Source organism: Portunus trituberculatus, chromosome 40, assembly GCF_017591435.1.
Source record: "Portunus trituberculatus isolate SZX2019 chromosome 40, ASM1759143v1, whole genome shotgun sequence".
Classification (NCBI taxonomy): domain Eukaryota; kingdom Metazoa; phylum Arthropoda; class Malacostraca; order Decapoda; family Portunidae; genus Portunus; species Portunus trituberculatus.
In genome coordinates this window covers 16,457,024-16,478,323 of record NC_059294.1, presented here as the reverse complement: position 1 = coordinate 16,478,323, position 21,300 = coordinate 16,457,024, and the positions used below count along the sequence as shown (strand labels likewise).

Genomic DNA, 21,300 nt, shown 5'->3' with positions numbered 1-21,300 from the left:
TGTAGCTTATCTTTAGTGATTGGTGGAGACAAGGATGGTGGGAGGAGCACTAGGATTTCAAGGACAGCATACGGCGTGTGTAGTTGGTATCCAACACACTATACGGGACAATTGAACTGAAGAAAGCTCAGAAAAGAAATATGACGTCTCACGTGGCGTCACTGTATTTGCTACTGGGGCTTCATGACGCCCACATAGGCGTCACCGTATTGAAGGGGTTAAAGAAAAATTTGATAAGCAGAGATATGGAGACAGGACACTATGATTCCTGCTCAAACCCTGTACAGTACAACTAGGTAAATACACAGAGAGAGAGAGAGAGAGAGAGAGAGAGAGAGAGAGAGAGAGAGAGAGAAAGAGAGAGGATGGTAACAGGGAAAGGAAAGAATGAGGAGAAAACTGTAATCTCTACATTCTCTCTCTCTCCTCCCTGGTGTAGGGGTATGGAATAGGGAGATGGCAGAGAGATGAGGACAAGGGAGGGATCAAAAGGAATAAAATGTGACAAACTATGCCAGTGAGACTTTCTCAATCTAGGTAGAGGGTGGTGCAGAATGTAGCTCATTCATATTATTGGTTGGGTCAGGGGTGGTGGGAGGAGCAATAGAATCTCAAGGACAATATATGGAGTGTATAGCTGGATCCAAGACAAAATATAGGGTCACTCAGGAGCAACCAAATTAAAATGTAAATATGCCTGGTGTCATTGTATATGCTACCAGCTTGTCATGTTGCCAACATAAGTGTCATATGTGCTACTGCTGTGTAATGATGCCTACATAGGTGTCATTGTAGTGAAGGGGTTAAATGGCAGTTGTTCCTTTTTCTTGTCCTTATTTAATTTTCACTCAGTTTCAGCCATCATACACACATTGTCATATCATGTAGGAAAATGAGTGTTGCTTATGAATTTATATGATGGCATAGTTGTATCACATGAGTGTTGCTTATGAAAGTATGTACTGACAATATTTATGTATCTATAGGCTTGGGTGATACCTGTCAATGGTGAGGCTGTGGAAGTCTTGTCATGGCGGCAGGGAGCAGTGCGCGTCCTGAAGGTATTGCCAACGCCAATTACCTCAGCCAGCAGTGTGGACCATTACTCCCTTAAGCGGCCCATAATTGCCCTCTGTGATACTGCTGGTCCAGGCCCTCACTTCTGTTCAGTTTCTTTCATCTCACTTAAGACAGGAGAACAGGTAACTCAATGACAAAATAATGCTCTTGTGTCAATTTTCCTTAACTTGTTCAGTACTTGTGGTTTTAGATTTGATTTTCAATCTTTGGAAGATCACCTCTTCTCTACTAAACCTCATCTTTTCCTCACATGAATACAAGTGTCTGAAGCTACCAAGAGCAATACCTTTTATTTTTTTCATACTTTCTCTATCCACTTTTTCAGTCCAAAGATGAATGTTGTATACAATTGTGCATTAACTTAATGTACTCTTTTGTCCACACTTTTGAGTCTTAGATTTTCTACCATTTGGTTTAGCTTTCAGAGCCACATATACTTAAATATGCCAAGGCTGTCTCCCTCAAAAAAATGCATAACCAAGGCAAGACATTCAACTTTTACATTCATATTCATTCACAATAGTCTAATTTTAGCCCCTTTGCCTCCAACAGAAGGAAAAATTTACTCCTGTCATCACTTCACAGGGATGAACTGCACAGCTTGGACAGTTCTCGTAGTTGCTAGAGCTAAATCTGTGCTCCATATTTCTTATATAATTTCTCTAATTGTGAAAAAGTGTAACTATTTGATTTATAAAGTAGAACACATTTAATGTTCATTGCTGGTATCAGCTTTCATTTCCTTTTTACTGACCAAACTGATAAATATACCTTAACTTTGCTATCTACATTGACATAGAGCAATTATTGCAGCCAGAATCCCTGATTGTCAGGGAGATGCATCCTTGACCTTGAATCTTTCTTCCTCCTTGCCTAATTGAGTGTAGTGGGCTGGCAACAGAAAAAAGCCTATCTTAATTTGAGGATGCCTTCTGTCCTGCATCTTAAGTGATGAGCTTTACCACATTTTTGTTTATTAATTCTTAAGAGACATACTATCATATACAGTAGGTAGCAGACACCTACTGAAACGATAACTTACTCCTAGCGAGGTCTAATAGCACTAGTTCAGGGGGTGCTGTGAACCTTCCATTAAAGCTAGTTATGATCTTGCTGAATGTTTCCCTTTGTGTCTCACAATTTAAGGGAGCAGTCACAGCCTGTCTTCTAAAAACCACTCTCCTACCTCTCATAAAACTGCAGGCACTTACCACACACACACCCTTCACTTGGAATTAAAAATAAAAAATGGTGACTCCAAATCCAGCCTCAGAGTCCCCTTCTGGGGAGGGGACCAGAAATGTCCCCAGGTCAGACTGCTCTCTCGTTGACGACCTAAAATATCTTAACACCTCCCTCAACTTTTTTTCATTAACTTCTGCAACATTCGCAGTCTTTGATCTAATTTTCAATCTGTGAAACACCACCTTTCCTCTACTAAACCTCATCTTTTCCTCACTGAAAAACAGCTGTCTGAGGCAACTGACAATAGCTCCTTCTTTGTTCTCTCCTACTTTCTCTATTCTCATTTTTGCTCCAAAGCTGGACGTTGCGTCTATGTACGCAACGACTTAACTTGTTCTCCTGCCCACGCTCTTGATTCTTCCGAGTGTTCCACCATCTGGCTAAGACTCATTAGTCACTCTCTAACTAAATTTATCTGTACAATCTATCTTTCCCCTAACTCCTCTGACTATAGTAAATTCTTTGACTACTTAACTTCCGAAGTGGAGCACATTCTGTCCCTCAACCCTTTTGCAGAGATCTCCATCCTTGGAGATTTCAATGTTCACCACCAGCCTTGGCTTTCCTCTCCCTTCACTGACCATCCTGGTGAACTAGCCTTCAACTTTGCTATTCTCCATGACTTAGAGCAACTGGTGCAACATCCTACGTTCCCTTAAGGACAACAAATAGGAAAATGGCTAGTTCTGCGGAAGAGATTAGTAGAATTATGAGCGAATGTTTTTTAACTGTCTTCACCCAGGAGAACACGCGGGAAATCCCAGATAGCGAAGAGGTATTTAGGGCTGAGGATAGTGGTTTTTTTTTTTTTTTTTTTTTTTTTTTTTTTTTTTACGGTAAGGCCTATAGCGTCTGTAGGTACACTTGAAGAGTGTATGGGAAGTGCTGTTCAGCTTCCGCCCATTAGTGGCGCAGGCAATTTTATTTATAGTGGTACCCATATTAGAGCCCATATCACCGCCCAAGCTCATCTTGAGTGTAACTACCTAGAACCTGGGTATCATGGTGATATGTAGGTAACTTTAAACCACTCGACAAATGGCAAAGTGTTTTAAGGCTGTACGTGGTGGGATTCGAACCTACGCGTGGACGTCTGCCCGATCCCACGCTCACCAGTCACCACCTTATCCACTATGACAGATATCCTTATAACTAAGGTGATGGTAGAACAGGAGATAGATAGACTAGAGAAATTTAAGTCACCAGGACCTGATGAAGTATATCCAAGGGTTCTAAAGAAATGCAAGGAAGTCGTCAGCAAGCCTTTAGTGGCACTGTTTAGGATGTCACTGGAGTCAGGTGAGGCACTGATAATGTGGAGAGAAGCCAATGTGGTTCCCATATTTAAGAAGGGAGATAAAAACCCTAATATCTAATTACAGGCCTGTCAGCTTAACTTCAGTTGTGGGTAAATTAATGGAATCAATGATAACGAAAAAATATTAGGGAACACCTAGACAAACACGGCCTGATAAATCACACACAACATGGATTTACGAAGGAGAAGTTGTGTCTTACCAACTTGTTGAGCTTTTATAGTAAGGTTTATGAGTCGGCAGATAAAGGTGATAGTTATGACATTCTATACTTAGATTTCAGTAAAGCCTTTGACAAGGTACCTCACCAGAGGCTCTTAAAAAAGGTTAAAGCACACGGTATAGAGGGTAGAATATTATGCTGGATTAAAGCGTGGTTAGATGACAGGCGACAAAGGGTAGTAATTAATGGCTCGAATTCCAAGTGGGGTGAAGTAGTTAGTGGGGTGCCACAGGGCTCAGTCTTAGGGCCATTATTATTTCTAATATCAACGACTTGGATAGTGGAATTAATAGTGATATCAGTAAATTTGCGGACGACACAAAGATAGGTAGATTAATTAGGTCTGATTTGGATGCCAAGGCTTTGCAGGCTGACTTGGATAGAATGAAAGAATGGACAGATAGATGGCTAATGCAGTTCAATATTAACAAGTGCAGGGTGCTGAACGTGTGTAGAGATAATCTAAGCAATAGGTACACAATAGATAACGTGGCACTAGGAAGTTCCAAGTATGAGAAAGATTTAGGAGTCATAGTTAGCTCTGATCTCAATACAAGGAAGCAATGTATTGAGGCTAGAAATAAGGCGAATAGAGTATTAGGTTTCATCTTTAGAAGCATTAAAAGCATGAGTCCTGAAGTAATACTAAAATTATACTTGATGCTGGTCAGGCCACATCTTGACTATGTGGTACAATTCTGGTCCCCACATTACAGGAAGGACATGGCTCTGTTGGAGTCAGTGCAAAGGAGGATGACTAAAAAGATACAGGGAATGAGGGATATTCCCTATGAAGAGAGACTGAAAAAACTTAGCCTGCATTCCTTAGAGAGACGTAGGTTAAGAGGAGACTTGATAGAAGTATTTAAGTGGTATAAGGGTTTTAACAGAAGGGACATGAATGTAGTTCTTAGAATCAGTAGTGGGGACAGAACCAGGAATAATGGGTTTAAACTTGAAAAATTCAGGTTTAAGAGAGAAATGGGAAGAAACTGGTTTTCAAACAGAGTGGTTGATGAGTGGAACGGTCTCAGTGGACATGTAGTCAGGGCTGAGTCAATAGGGAGCTTTAAAAGAAGGTTAGATAAATTCATGGATGGGGAAGATAGATGGAATTAGGTAGATTAAGCACACTGGGACTGCCTCGTATAGGCCTGGCAGCCTCTTACAGCTTCCCTACTTTCTTATGTTCTTATTCCTGACCGTCTTGGAGACATGCCCAATATTCTTGATCTTTTCCTCACCTCTAATCCTTCAGCTTATGACGTCACCTTTTCATCTCTTTTGGGCTCCTCCAACCACAATCTCATTTCTGTATCTTGACCTATCTCTCCTATTCCTTCTCTGAATCCCTCAAAGTGGAGGTGCCTATGGCGTTTTGCCTCTGCCAATAGCGGGGACCTGAGGAGGTATTTTGCTGATTTTCCCTGGAATTATTACTGTTTCCATGTCAGAGACCCATCTGTGTACTGAATGCATAATGGAGGTGACAGTATCTGGCATGGAGGTGTACATTCCTCATTCTTTTTCTCAATCTAATACCTTCTACACCGTTTAACACAGCCTGTTCTTGTGCTATACACGATAGAGAGGTTGCTCACAAAAAGTACTTGAGCCTTTGATGACATGAATCTCATGCATTTTGTATCTCTGCCTGGAATCATGCCAAGTCTGTTCTTCAACTTACCAAACACTCCTTCATAAATAGAAAATGTCAAAATCTTTCAAACTCAAACTCCCATGACTTTTGGCATCTAGCCAAAAACATCTCCAATAACTTCACTTCTTCATCTTTCCCACTTTTATTTCACCCTGATGGCACCACTGCTATCTCTTCTGTCGCTAAAGCTGAAATCTTCTCTCAAACCTTTTTCTCACAACTCCACCTTGATGATTCTGGGCTTGTCCCTCCCTCTCCTCCTCCCTCTGACTATTACATGTCTATTATTAGAATTCTTCGTAATGATGTTTTCCATGTCCTCGCTGGCTTAAACCCTTGGAAGCCTTATGGACCTGGTAGGGTCCCTCCTATTGTTCTCAAAAACTGTGCTTCCGTGCTTGCATTTTGCGTGACCAAACTCTTTTTAACTATGCCTATCAACTTCTACCTTTCCTTCTTGCTGGAAATTTGCCTATATTCAGCCTGTCCCTAAAAAGGGTGACTGTTCTAATCCCTCCAACTACTGACCTATAGTTTTAATCTCTTGTTTGTCTAAAGTTTTTTAATCTATCCTGAATAGGAAGATTCTTAAACATCTGTCATTTTGTAATCTTCTATCTGATCGCCAGTATGGCCAAAGCTGGTGGTGAACATTGAAATCTCCAAGAATGGAGATCTCTGCAAAAGGATAGAAGGATAGAATGCACTCTGCTTTGGAAATTAAATGGTCAAAGCATTAATTATAGTCAGAGGAGTTAGGGAAAATGAAATAGTCAAGGAATAAATTATAGTCAGGGGAGTTAGGGGAGAGATAGACTGCATAGATAAATTTAGTTAGAGAGTGGCTATTGAGTCTAAACCAGATTGTGGAAAACTCGGAAGATTCAAGAGCGTTGGCATGAGAGCATTGTGCACATAGACACAACATCCAGCTTTGGAATGAAAATGAGAATAGGAAAGTAAGAGGGAACAGAGAAGAGGCTACTGTCAGTAGCCTCAGACAGCTGTTTTTCAGTGAAGAAAAGAAGATAAGGTTTAGTAGAGGAGAGTTGGTGTTCCACAGATTGAAAATTAGATCTATTGCTGGGGTCACACATAGCCGATTGTGGAGTTGCGACAGAGGCGATGGTCAGAAATTGTCTGTCGGCTCTTCCGCGACACCAAAAAGCACCATCAGGACATGATTCGCATCCATTACCCCGGATATTCGTGGGTAATCGGTGACAATCGGCACACCTTCGCAGGCTCCGGGGCCTCCTGGGGCGCCATTTGGATCGGGGCAGAATTTTCACTCGGTTGAAAATTTGGGCCGGATCGGCCGACAACTGTCATTTGTAGGCTCTTCCGGGGATGATCGGCGCGAAAATGGCGGAGGGGGCGAATGATCGGTTCAAAACTTGTGCCATTCGCACATGCCGCTTTGCATGGCGCGAAGGAAGCGACGCTCACTTTGATGACGTATGTAGATGGCAGCACCTGCATTCCTGCCACCCGTCACAAACGACGCTCTGGGGTGATGTGTGCGGTTTTAAAAGGAAGCACGCGATCTGTTCAAGCCAGTCGCTTTGTCTACGCCGTATGTAATTTCTGTACAGGTCCGAATTTTCAGAGTAAAGTTCATCCATTAGTGTGTCATAGTGGCCATATTGCAGGTGTTTTTGGAGGTAGGGCCACACCCAAACTCTTCTCTTCTTGGGGGGTTTAGGGGCTGGGTACACACATTGTATTGCCAGGGCTGTCAGTAGGTTGTGGTGCATTATACACTGGGCCATCACAACTTTCTTCTTCATGGAGGCGTTCCTACTTCTGGGGGTTTCCATGGTGTTGTAAACACTACGAGGGTACCAGCTCAACTGTCACAGGAATCCTGGGGGGCTTTTTTATATGTCGGCCATTCCGTGGCATTGATCGGGGCATGGTTCATACCTTCCGCATGTAAAATCCGCGCCTGTCCTCAATTCGCATCGCATCGCATCTATCGCCCCATTTTTTTACCTCTGGGCCACAATCGGGCAGGTGGGCGTGGCCTCATCGTCCCGGTAGGTGGGACAGGGGCAGCAATACGCGTGTTCCGGGCCGGCAATGGCATGATATTCGCGTTCCATTCCCCGACAAGGCGATTGCTGCGATGGTCTGGCTGCGTCAGTCCAGTGGTGAAATCGGCTACCTTCGGCCCACATTCGCTACGATTCTAGGCCGATGCGCACATCCACACATCTGTCCATGTCGGGGCACCACAATCGGCTATGTGTGACCCCAGCTTATGACTGTGAATGTTGCAGAAGTTAATGAAGAAAAAGTTGGGGGAGGTGTCAAGATATTTTAGGTCGTCAATGAGAGAGCAGTCTGACCTGGGGACATATCTGGTCCCCTCCCCAGACGGGGGCTCCGAAGCTAGGTTTGGAGTTGTCATTTTTTTAATTTTGAATTTTAAGGGAAGGGTGTATGTGTGGTAAGTGCATAATTTTGAGTGATTAAGGAGAGTTATTTTTAGAGGGCAGGCTGTGACTGCCCCCTTGAGTTGTGAGACACAAAGGGAAATGTTCAGTGAGATCACAAGTAGCTTTAATGGAAATTTCACAGCACCCCCTAAACTAGTGCTATTAGACCTCACTGGGAGTAAATTATCATTTCAGTAGGTGTCTACTATCTCCTCCTGATAAACATTGTCAGGAAGATCAGTGTATACTGTCTTGCTGTCTGTTACTATAGCACTGACCATTCTTTGTTTATTATAGCTTAGAGGTGCACAAAAGTGTTTGTTAGAGGATGGAGAATGCAGGGACCACAGGGTGTGTGCCAAGTCGCTTTCTCAGACGCAGCTGTGGGTTCAGGAACAGATTGATCTGTTTTACATTGATTCCTAAGAGGAAAATAGTTTTGGTTCACGTATATATATATATATATATATATATATATATATATATATATATATATATATATATATATATATATATATATACAGTCAACCCCCGTTTAATGAAGGGGTTACGTTCCTAAAAAACACTTCGTTAAGCGAAACTTCGTTAAGCGAACCGATTATAACAAGTTTAACCCCTGATTTAAACTTCCATTGAGAGTAAGCAAAGCGAGAGTGCATCATAGTACAGTAAAAGGTTTAATGAAAGTAAAAATTATGAAGTTAAACATTTAGGTAGTTTAATTTAAGTCATTATAATGTATACTAATGTATGTATATGTATGTAACTTTATAATGTTGATCTTAACTGTATGAAGGGAGGGAGAGTGAAATGGGAAATACACTAACCAGCAACCTGTGGAATGTAAACAAAGTGCGCATCATGGTACCGCATACAAAACTTATGTACCACATTTCCACATGGCTTTCCATTTTATCCATTGTAGAGTCACAAGTTCAGGTGGTTCTTTTAGCTTTCAAGGAAGATGCGGTTTCACCAGCCTTCTTAATAGAGTCTGCTGACTTGAAAATAGTAGACAGTAGATGGAGTCAAGATGAGGGCAAGCAATGTTATTAGTTTTCTGGCCTCTCTCTTGTCTGTGAATAATACCCAGCTTCACTTCGAGAGTAAGACACTTCTTGGTCTTCTTAGGAACGTTAGGCCACATTGCAGGGCGTTTTGCTGGTAAGTTGAACTAGAAAAGATGAGCTGCTGGTGACACTGTTACGTTTTGACTGGGGAGTGAGTGGTGCGCATGATCTTGATCTTGATGCTACAGGTGATGCAGAATTTCTTCTGAATCAGGCCTTGTATCGGCAGTGCCTGTGTTGTCCACGAGAGGCTTGATCTTGATCTTTATTCTACAGGTGTCTCAGGATTTCTCCTGAGGCAGGCCTTAGTACCAGCAGCTCCTGGTGTATTCAAAAGCCTGTCAGCTTGCGTGATACGGTGGGGCTTTCAAATTTGGAAAAAATTACCTGGATAAAACTTCGTTAAAGCGAGTTTGGTGTTCGTTAAATGAGCAGATGGTAGTAAAACGAAACCTTCGTTGTAGCGAAATTTTGTTGTGTGAACCTTCGTTAAACGGGGGTTGCCTGTATATATATATATATATATATATATATATATATATATATATATATATATATATATATATATATATACAGGCAAACCCCACTTAACGAAGGCATTACATTCCTTAAAAACACTTCGTTAAGCGAAACTTCGTTAAGCGAACCGATTATAACAAGTTTAACCCCTGATTTGAACTTCCATTGAGAGTAAGCAAAGCGAGAGTGCATCATAGTACAGTGAAAGGTTTAATGAAAGTAAATATTATGAAGTTAAACATTTAGGCAGTTTAATTTAAGTCATTATAATGTACACTAACGTGTGTATGTATGTAATTTTATAATGTTGATGATCTTAACTTTATGAAGGGAGGGAGAATGAAATGGGAAATACACTAACCGGCAGCTTGTGGAATGTAAACAAAGGGCGCATCATGGTACCGCATACAAAACTTATGTACCACATTTCCACAAGGCTTTCCATTTTATCCATTGTAGAGTCACGAGTTCAGGTGGTTCTTTTAGCTTTCAAGGAAGATGCGGTCTCACCAGCCTTCTTTGCTGACTTGATAATAGTAGACAGTAGATGGTGGCAAGCAATGTTATTAGTTTTCTGGCCTCTCTCTTGTCTGTGGATAATACCCAGCTTCACTTCGAGAGTAAGACACTTCCTGATCTTCTTAGGAACGTTAGGCCACATTGCAGGGCGTTTTGGTGGTAAGTTGAACTAGGGAAGATGAGCTGCTGATGACACTGTTGTGTTTTGACTGAGGAGGGAGTGGTGCGCGTTATCTTGATCTTGATGCTACAGCTGATGCTGAATTTCTTCTGAGTCAGGCCTTTGTATCGGCAGTGCCTGTGTTGTCCACGAGAGACTTGATCTTGATCTTTATTGTACAGGTGTCTCAGGATTTCTCCTGAGGCAGGCCTTAGTACCAGCAGCTCTTGGTGTATTCAAAAGCCTGTCAGCTTGCATGATACGGTGGGGCTTTCAAATTTTGAAAAAATTACCTGGATAAAACTTCGTTAAAGCAAGTTTGGTGTTCGTTAAACGAGCAGATGGTAGTAAAACGAAACCTTCGTTGTAGCGAAATTTTGTTGTGTGAATCTTCGTTAAACGGGGTTGCCTGTATATATATATATATATATATATATATATATATATATATATATATATATATATATATATATATAAATATATGAGGCGTTACGTGAGGTAGGGCGATAAGCGCCAAAAATAAAAACTGAGAAAACGCGGTCAAATTTTTACGACATTTGGAATGCGATACCTCAATAACGGATCGAACCGATTATAACAAGTTTAACCCCTGATTTGAACTTCCATTGAGAGTAAGCAAAGCGAGAGTGCATCATAGTACAGTAAAGGTTTAATGAAAGTAAAAATTATGAAGTTAAACATTTAGGCAGTTTAATTTAAGTCATTATAATGTACACTAACGTGTGTATGTATGTAATTTTATAATGTTGATGATCTTAACTTTATGAAGGGAGGGAGAATGAAATGGGAAATACACTAACCGGCAGCTTGTGGAATGTAAACAAAGGGCGCATCATGGTACCGCATACAAAACTTATGTACCACATTTCCACAAGGCTTTCCATTTTATCCATTGTAGAGTCACGAGTTCAGGTGGTTCTTTTAGCTTTCAAGGAAGATGCGGTCTCACCAGCCTTCTTTGCTGACTTGATAATAGTAGACAGTAGATGGTGGCAAGCAATGTTATTAGTTTTCTGGCCTCTCTCTTGTCTGTGGATAATACCCAGCTTCACTTCGAGAGTAAGACACTTCCTGATCTTCTTAGGAACGTTAGGCCACATTGCAGGGCGTTTTGGTGGTAAGTTGAACTAGGGAAGATGAGCTGCTGATGACACTGTTGTGTTTTGACTGAGGAGTGAGTGGTGCGTTGATCTTGATCTTGATGCTACAGCTGATGCTGAATTTCTTCTGAGTCAGGCCTTTGTATCGGCAGTGCCTGTGTTGTCCACGAGAGACTTGATCTTGATCTTTATTGTACAGGTGTCTCAGGATTTCTCCTGAGGCAGGCCTTAGTACCAGCAGCTCTTGGTGTATTCAAAAGCCTGTCAGCTTGCATGATACGGTGGGGCTTTCAAATTTTGAAAAAATTACCTGGATAAAACTTCGTTAAAGCAAGTTTGGTGTTCGTTAAACGAGCAGATGGTAGTAAAACGAAACCTTCGTTGTAGCGAAATTTTGTTGTGTGAATCTTCGTTAAACGGGGGTTGCCTGTATATATATATATATATATATATATATATATATATATATATATATATATATATATATATATATATATAAATATATGAGGCGTTACGTGAGGTAGGGCGATAAGCGCCAAAAATAAAAAACTGAGAAAAACGCGGTCAAATTTTTACGACATTTGGAATGCGATACCTCAATAACGGATCAAGTTAGAGAGTTGGGGTTGGTCTTAAAAGAAAGCTTAGAATGTCTACTTTATTCCTGTTATAAAATCAAACACATCATCTTGCCATAATATGAAAGGATTAACGGTGAAATTATTTTTTAGCTTTTTTTCACAGTGTTAAACGGCGAAAAATGTGGTCATTGGTTTATATCTCAGAACTATGATACGTTGTTGAAAACCTATAATACCATGCATAAAGTAGACATTCTAAGCTTTTATTTAAGACCAATCTCAGCTCTCTAGTTTGATCCGTTTTTTAGCTATCGCGTTCCAAATGTCGCAAAACTTTGATCTCCTTTTTCTCCTCTTGTTTTATTCAATCAATATCCTACTATAGTGCTTGCAACATGACTCCAAACTCACACAATCATAATCACATCCTAGCAAAATACAAAATAACAATAAAACACAAAAAAAAAGATCTTCAAAATTGCAAAAGAGAGATTAAGAGGAGAAAAAGTAGAGTAGATGACATGAAAAAAGGAAAAGAAATACGCCAAAAGGATTCATGTATTTTCCTAATGTTATCTAAGCCCAACTTATCATAGCAACCATCCTTGCATGCAAGCCCTTCCTCACGCTTTTTTACAACTTTCCCTGTATCTCGGCTCACGTATTCCTGGCTGGTGTTCCGTTTGGTTTTCGCCACAATTCTCTTCCACTCACTAGGGCTGGGGCCTGTTTTGCGTCGTAATAAGCCCGCTTCGGCACTCCCCTCACCACTGTTAGAAGCCATAACACGGTATCTACTGACCAACGTTATAAAAAAAACACAAAAAAAGTTATTAATCATGGGGCTAGCGGAGACAATAGCGTAGACTGGCTTGACTGGTGGCGGGCCGCAGGCAGCTGGGGATGCATGGCAGACAGTGATTGGCCGAGGCAGAGCTATGCGGTACGCTACGCAGCAAGGGATTGGTCACTCGGCTTGTCACTTATCTCCCCTCGATAAGGCTGGGTTGATGCATGACGGACGGAGCAACAGTACGGAGAAAAGTTAATGTTACATTATGGGATTTTTGACCATGAAGGCGTTGGCGCCTACTCCTAAGTTTGGTATCGCTGGAAAGCTGAGACTCTGGCGAAGACAGTGCTATACATAACTCAATTTCGTCTATGGTGGCGCTTAACTCCCTCCGTCACGCAATGCCTCATATATATATATATATATATATATATATATATATATATATATATATATATATATATATATATATATATATATATATATATATATATATATATATATATATATATATATATATATATATATATATATATATATATATATATATATATATATATATATATATATATAGGCAACTCCCGCTTAACGAAGGTTCACACAATGAAATTTCACTATAACGAAGGTTTCATTTTACTACCATCTGCTTGTTTAATGAATGCCAAACTCGCTTTAACAAAGTTTTATCCTGGTAATTTTTTCCAAGTTTGAAAGCCCCACCGTATCACGCAAGCCAACAGGCTATTGAATATACCAGCGTCTCTCGTGGACAACATGCACACCACTCACTCCCCCTGTTCAAAACAATAACAGCATCAGCAGCAGCTCATCTTTCCTCACGCAGCTTACCACCAAAATGCCCTGCAATGTTGCCTAGCGTTGCTAAGAAGACCAGGAAGTCTCTTACTTTCGAAGTGAAGCTTTTTTTTTTACTCTCAATAGAAGTTCGTCAGGGGTTAAACTTGTTATAATCAATTTCCTTAACGAAGTTGTGCTTAATAAAGGGTTTTTTAGGAATGTAACCCCTTCGTTAAGCGGGGTTAGCCTGTATATATATATATATATATATATATATATATATATATATATATATATATATATATATATATATATATATATATATATATATAAATATATATAAATAAATAAATAAATAAATATATATATATATATATATATATATATATATATATATATATATATATATATATATATATATATATATATATATATATATATATATATATATATATATATATATATATATATATATATATAGTTAGCAGAACCTCAAACAATATACAGTTTAGTTCAGTAATCATGTTCCCTTTATGCAATTTTCATATTACGCGATCCCTTCAGGTACATATCCGTCACACAAATCCAGAAATCCCTCTCTATCCCTGACCCACCCTATTGCTTTTGTGATCTTACTAAGTGCATGCGTTCCTCCTGCAGCCTTGCTGCACAAAACTTTCTTCTTCCTCTCACCCCTATTCTGTTCAAATTTCTTATGCAAGAGTAAACCAGTGCTCTCATTATTCATACCTTTCTATGATAAACATGGGACCTCCCTACCTGCTTCTGTACTTCTATCTTCCTAAGACCTGAACTCATTTAAGAGAGGAGTTTCAAGATATTGATCCCTCTCTTTTTTGCTAATTCTTTCAGACATGCATGGGAACTTTTTGTTTAACTCATTTCTATTGCCTTGGCCAGATTTTCCTTCTTACATTAAGAAAAAAAAAAAAAGAATAGCCTCAAATTTTGAAGACACTTGATACATTAACACCTGGTTGTGGTAATACTTAAGAAGGATTATCATGACAGGGCTGAGATCTTACTAAAGTCTTGGTCTGATCTCCCACTAAGTTAATATTCCATTAACATCCCTTGGATTGATTAATTGACCTATGGGTCATGCCATGCCTTCCATGATCCACCCCTCATTCAGACTCTTCAGAGCTAACATTTTCTCCAAAACATTCGGAAGACTTCAGCCAGCTGGATGAGCAGTGGCAAAGATTTGTGACTGTCAGCTGGCTCAGATATTAGATGACACAAAAAATTCTGGATGCCTATTCGCTGCCACCAGGATACCTCAGGGGGAAGATATTTTAAAAAGATAGAGCAGTTTGGACTCCTTTTTCAGTGTGTACTCATGTACAGAGTGCACTCACCACCATCATCACCCACATTTGCTCTCTCCTTCCCACCATCAATCACTTCCTGCTGCTGCCACCACTGAATGAATGTTCCACTTCATATGCTGAGATATCTCATATTACTACTATTCTCTCTCTCTCTCTCTCTCTCTCTCTCTCTCTCTCTCTCTCTCTCTCTCTCTCTCTCTCTCTCTCTCTCTCTCTCTCTCTCTCTCTCTCTCTCTCTCTCTCTCTCTCTCTCTCTCTCTCTATATATATATATATATATATATATATATATATATATATGGCTGCAGTGTAGTGATATTAGAGGATTTTTTTTTCTTTGTTTCTTGCCCTAGAATGAATTAATTAATTTTCCATTGATTTCAATGAGAAATGAATATATAGCTTGCACTCAAATCGATTTGTGTCTTGCTGTAACCTTGGGTAGCACTGTACAGTAATACTCTGCCTAATGAACGTTCATCTAACGAATTTTCAGTTTAACGTACTATATAAAGTTAGACCAAAAAGTCTGCATAACATACAACCACATCCATTTTAGCGAATTTTCTGGGTTTGAATTTGCTGGGTGAGGGACCGAACACGATAGCTTCACTGTAATTGGCTGGTCCCCGCCTCTGTCTGTAGCGCTCCTGGAGCTGGATCCAAGATTCTTTAACAACATCAGAGCAACCTCCTGCAGTGAAATGGCATCCATGAATGCTTGGAGGGACGGTGACAAGGTTGCTATCAGGTTGCTCTGAGGTTGCTGGGAACACCACCTCTCGAGGTGGTGTTACTGTCTTATATATGCATTTATGTTCACAAAACAACATTTCTATTAGCTTTTTACAAACCTTCCCCCCAAGAAAGGATTGTTTTGTAATGCATAAAGTGAAATCTTACATGGAATACCAAAAAATAAAGCAGAGATGAGATCAGCCACAGACGAAGCGGGAGACTCGCATCCACTCGGCCGCTTCTTCTTCTTGTGACCCTTTTGCTTGCGTGTTACTTTCATCATGATGTTTATGTTTTCACTCCTCTATTGCCTGCTATAATGGATATCATATCTTAGTATTCATATACGCTCATGCCATGAGGATAACCTTGACTCCGTGACACTGAGTGATAGTGAATTACTAATGAAATACCGCGGTATTTAATTAATAATTCACTATCGCTTAGTGCCATGGATTCAAGGTTATCCTCATGGCATGAGCGTATAGGAATACTAAGATATGATATCCATTATAGCAGGCAATAAAGGAGTGAAAACAAATATCATGGGGAAAGACAACACGCCAAGCTAAAAGGGTCACAAGAAGAAGAAGAAGCGGCCGAGTCTCCGTGAGTCTCCTGCTTCATCTGTGGCTGATCTCATCTCTGCTTTATTTTTTGGTATTCCATGTAAAATTTCACTTTATGCATTACAAAACAATCCTTTATTGGGGGCAAGGTTTGTAAAAAGCTAATAGAAATGTTGTTTTGCGAACATAAATGCGAGAATGTGAGAGAATTTGTACGTAGCTCCTCTAACATCCAATGACTCATATGACACCATAAAAGTAGTGGTACACCGGTGGCCCAATATGCTGCCAAACGTATATATAATTTTTTTTTAACCCATGTGGTATGTTGGGAACCAGCCTAGAACGCATCCCCCCTATTTCCATTATTTCCTATGGGAAAATTATGTCCGCTTAACGAATTTTTGCTCTATGAACAGCTTTGACACCCCCTATCCTGTTCGTTAAGTGGAGTAATACTGTATTTTGTTGCTAGAGTCCCTCTTAAAAAGTAGGAAACTACATTCTGTTGTCTTCTTTATTTTGTCTTGTTTTATATATATAATGTACCAGTTTCAACACACATTGGTCTGATCAAACTTGTTTTAGGGTAACTAATTTTCTAAATAAAAAAAAAATAAAAAAACTGCTCACATAATAATTCATATTTTTTTCTTTTCAATTTATTTATGTCACTTGCATGTATTTTGCTTCAATCTCTCACCCACTTTCATTTCACACTTGGAGCACATAGTCAAGGCATCCTGTTATGAATTAACCATCATTTGGCAGATCTCATATTTACTGCACTTTTGATTTTGCCTTAAATTTTCAGGTGAAGATCATAAAGTTCAAGCATCCAGTTCATGATATTCAAGCCAATAAGAATATTGTTGTTATAACCTTCCTGGAGAAGCTGGCAGTGTTTGATGCATCAACTTTAGAAGATACCTTTACTGTCACCACTTGTTACCCTAGCCCAGGTCCAAGGTATTTATGTTTGCTACTTTACCATTGAAAAAAATTGATATGAATTTGATGTACTTAAGTGTTTAGAACATCAGTTGACTTGCTGAACAATAGCTCTTCATATAACATTTCTTTGCAATCTAGCCAAGGGAACAGACTAACCCATGAGGCACATCTTGTCCCATGTTATTTTTTTTATTTATTTATTTTTTTTAGATTAGATAATCTCTTGAATAAACAAGTCAGAACTGTAGTGTAAAAATTAAGGTTAGGGTTTGATCTGATCACTCTTGTACAGAGATTTACATTACTTCTATCTTTTTGTTCCTTTCAATTGTTTGTAATTACAAAAGTAAAGACATTTGAGACTAATGGAATATTATACTGCTATTTATTTATTTTACTGACTGATTTTTTAAAAATGTTTTTAAAAGTTAATATATTCAATATTTTGTATATTCATGCAATCCTCAGTTTAATAGTACTTTTAATAACTTTTCAATATCTTTGTCAGTGATTTTTAATGTGTACTCTCTGCTGTTGTGCTTAATTGGTCCATATATTGCTGCGTGATAGCTGAAATCGTGACAGCTGAAGTGAAGAACCTATGGTAATGATTCAAATTGACAGTAGGACCTCCAAGCTGTCATTTTTTTGTCACATTTTGCCCAGTTTTTTTTTTATTATATGATATAATAGTATAGAAATGAAGAAATAATTCACTATAGAAAAAGCTTACCAAGTAAGGAATTATGATAACAACATGAATAAAATGCTTCTGGCTCGCATCAGACACTTAAAGTTTTTTCCGTAAGTGGTAGCCCAAAAGCTCTTGTTGCCCCTCTATTGCCATACTCCTTGGCATAATCTACCACTTGAAGTTTGCAGGAGATTGTTTAGCTCAAACTTTTTCCACCTGCTGTCATAACAATGATAGTGTTGATGTGCTTTGTTATGATTATGAACTTGGTGTTACTGCTCACTGCTAGATGGGATTGAGTGGCAATCAGCTGATATTTATAAACATGCTTCACAGCCTCACAGGTTACCTTACTCTCATTTTTTTGACAACTTATTTTGAAAATGATAATACTGGTAATGATAGAATAACAGCTATAAAATAATGATGCATGCAGTTAGGATAAGTAAAAGTACTGGAAAAAGGTACAATCTATATGTGGTTGTATGTTATGCGGACTTTTTGGTCTAATTTTATATAGTACATAAAACCGGAAATTCGATAGACGAACGTTCGTTAAGCGGAGTATTACTCTACAGTGGTACTTCGACATCCGAATTTGATTTGTTCTGTGACGATCGTTGTATATAAAAAAAAATCATATATCAAATCAATTTTTCCCATAGAAATTAATGGAAATAAAATTAATTTGTGCTAGTGATACAAATTTACCCCCCTAAAAAACTAATATGCTTTAATTACTGACTAAATATAGATTTAACATAAGATAAATACAATGTTTATTGTATGCATGATATAAATGTACTATATTGCCCAAAATAACAACTTAACCTGCAGAACTCGAGACATGTCGATAGATGTTCATCACGCAAGACTCGGGGCATGCCAATAGACGCTATTTTCTTCCTGTCTTCTTTGTTGTGAGCTGGCAACATTCATCAGGAGTAAACATATGCTCTACGTCACTGTGTCACCAACTCCCACGATGGTTGGTGGTAGCGACAGTGATTTCACGGTGTCGTATTCCGCCACCTCTCCCGCGCGCCTTACTTCTACACCTTGGGTCTCTCGCCACGTAGTGGGGAGACAACATTTGAATGAGAGGGGTATCAGAACAGGTGACAGGAGAGAGAGAGAGAGAGAGAGAGAGAGAGAGAGAGAGATACAAGGGACCTGTTTTCTAGCACTCTAGCCAAGGCTACTAAACCCGATCGGACGCAAGGCCACGAACTCCAATGATACCACCTCATTCAACTTCTGATATTTTGGTAACCATAGCATCTAGAGACTTCTGGGTTTTTTGCATTGCAAAGAGGAAGAATTACTTGTGGGCTGAACACCATTTGTACTCACTCATTTGTTGAATTTCCAAGTGTAATCAGTATGTGATTACAGGCTATTTACTGTGTTTCTCGCCAAACCTGCCAAGTTAGCGGTAGCGAAAACTCCCAACTTGTATTCCTACTTACTGACACTTTGATAGAACTTCATATATATAGTACGGAGGAGGAATTGGCGAGTTACCCATGCCTTACTATTGGCATGCCACATGACCTGGATTTTCTCTTTTAACACCTTATGTGCTTTAAAGGCCCACGGGTTCTCAGAATGATACACCAACAATGATTAAACTTGGACACGAGTAGCCGAGTGATTGCTGCGCCACCTACCGATAGCTATTCGTATCTTGAAAATATCTTCATATTTCAAGGCTTAAATTATATGAAATTTTTCATCGTATATAAAAAAAATTGTATGTTGGAGCGTTCGTATCTCGAAGTATTACTGTACTGTTTTGTGTGGATTGACAGTGAGCCCTAAGGAGTCAAAAAGGTGCAGGGCGTAAGACACATTAGATCTTAAAGTATTAGCAAAGTCAGGAATAAAAATGTAATCATCCAAGTAGCATGACATGAAAATTCCAAGTTTATGAAAATGGGAGAGGACAAGTTTCAACCATTTGGTAAAATTGCGAGGTGCTCAAGTTGAGCCCTGCAGAAGATGAGTGAAGTGAAACTTAGAGTTACGCCAAATAAAATGGAACCAGTTCCTGTTCTCTGGTGTCACAGACTGAAAATTAAGCTTTTGTGAAGTCAACAGACATGAAATAACAGTTTTAGTGGATTAAGGGTATCATATCTTTTAGGATGTCCATCTTAAAATGTACATGGTTAACATAATCATTAAGTTCTTTCAAATTCAGAATAACTCTAGTAGTGCCATCTCTTTTAATAGTAGGAAAATGTTAGAAAGAAAGCCATGATCCCATGGTGCATGTAATTCTACTAGTCTTTGCTCTAAGAACTGCAACATGGTAGAGTTTAGAACTCATGTACCACACCATGAATCCATTTGTCTGTGGAGAGACAATGATATTGCAACAAAAATTTTTTTTCTCCACAAAAAATATCTGGAGTGTTAACCAAAGCCATTAACAAGGGCCTTACCTTACCAAAGGTAGTCTGACTGGGGAATTCTGTGTCTCAGCATCCCCCCTCCCCTGGGGGGACCTTTGGACTAAAAAGGCCTTGTCTGAAAACATGGCCTTGACTGCTGAGGGTGAGGTCATCAATGTAGCTGGCAAGATGGAGCAAACCATCCCCCAGGAGCTGTATGAGGACAGAAGTTGGGCCTCCCAAGATTTTTGGACTTGTGTATATACTCACATTTCTTAATGACATCAAAGGGGAACAATTCATTCTTGCCAACCTCACAGTTCAAATTACAGAGGTCTGCCAAGGCAGTGTCATTCATGCGAGCCAATGCAACCTCTTTCCATAGCTGATTGATGTAGTTAACAGCAGAAGTTAGCAGCCTCAGGCTGTTATTGTGACCATCAAGGTAGAAATTTAAGGGATAATCTTTCTTCTTACCAACATCATTACTGCAACAGGCAATGGGGACCAGTGCCTTTATCAACAGTTTATTAGTAAGTAACAGCTGGGTGCGAACTAAATTTTCACCAACACTCATTGCATTGGTGATGGCAAGAATGATCGCTGGAACCTTTAAGTTGGACACATCACCTGGAAGCTTGATCTTAACACATGTGAGTATCACACTGTCCAAGGAAGGCCGACATCACAGACTCGTATTAAGAATGCCAGGCAGACGTTCATATAAAGGATCAAAAGGATCACCTGTTTCTACCTCACCATGGAAATGGCCTGCAATCTCATTGGGAGCCTTCTGGAAGGCAGTATCAAGTATCAACCATTGTATCACGGGTTGGCTGTGTGGAAGTCAAGGTCATCAAGCAGGTCAGGCTGACACAGACACTGGAAAGCCTCATTTGCCTCATCCTCAGGAGGGGAAAAGTCAGGGAACCCACTAAAATCAGCCCTTGATGACACTGTAGGACCTGTTGCCTTGCCTAATTTATCAATTAGAACACTCAGTAAGGTAGATTACCAGTCCAAGTTGCTGTTACTCTAAGGAGACACAGCTGCATTGTTTACATGGCT

At 39.6% G+C, this 21,300-nt stretch overlaps 1 protein-coding gene across 3 annotated transcripts in view; it reads left to right on the top strand.

Annotated features, from left to right (window-relative positions):
- LOC123515951 (BCAS3 microtubule associated cell migration factor-like) overlaps nt 1-17,200 on the top strand; it is a 60,370-nt gene extending 43,170 nt beyond the window's left edge. For all 3 annotated transcript variants that reach the window (XM_045274886.1, XM_045274887.1, XM_045274885.1), the window contains 2 exons: nt 987-1,202; nt 17,003-17,200. In XM_045274886.1, coding sequence (XP_045130821.1) covers nt 987-1,202; nt 17,003-17,185 — 399 coding nt within the window. In that variant the 3' untranslated portion in view covers nt 17,186-17,200. The remainder of the gene's footprint in view (nt 1-986; nt 1,203-17,002) is intronic.
- Nucleotides 17,201-21,300: the final 4,100 nt, after the last annotated feature.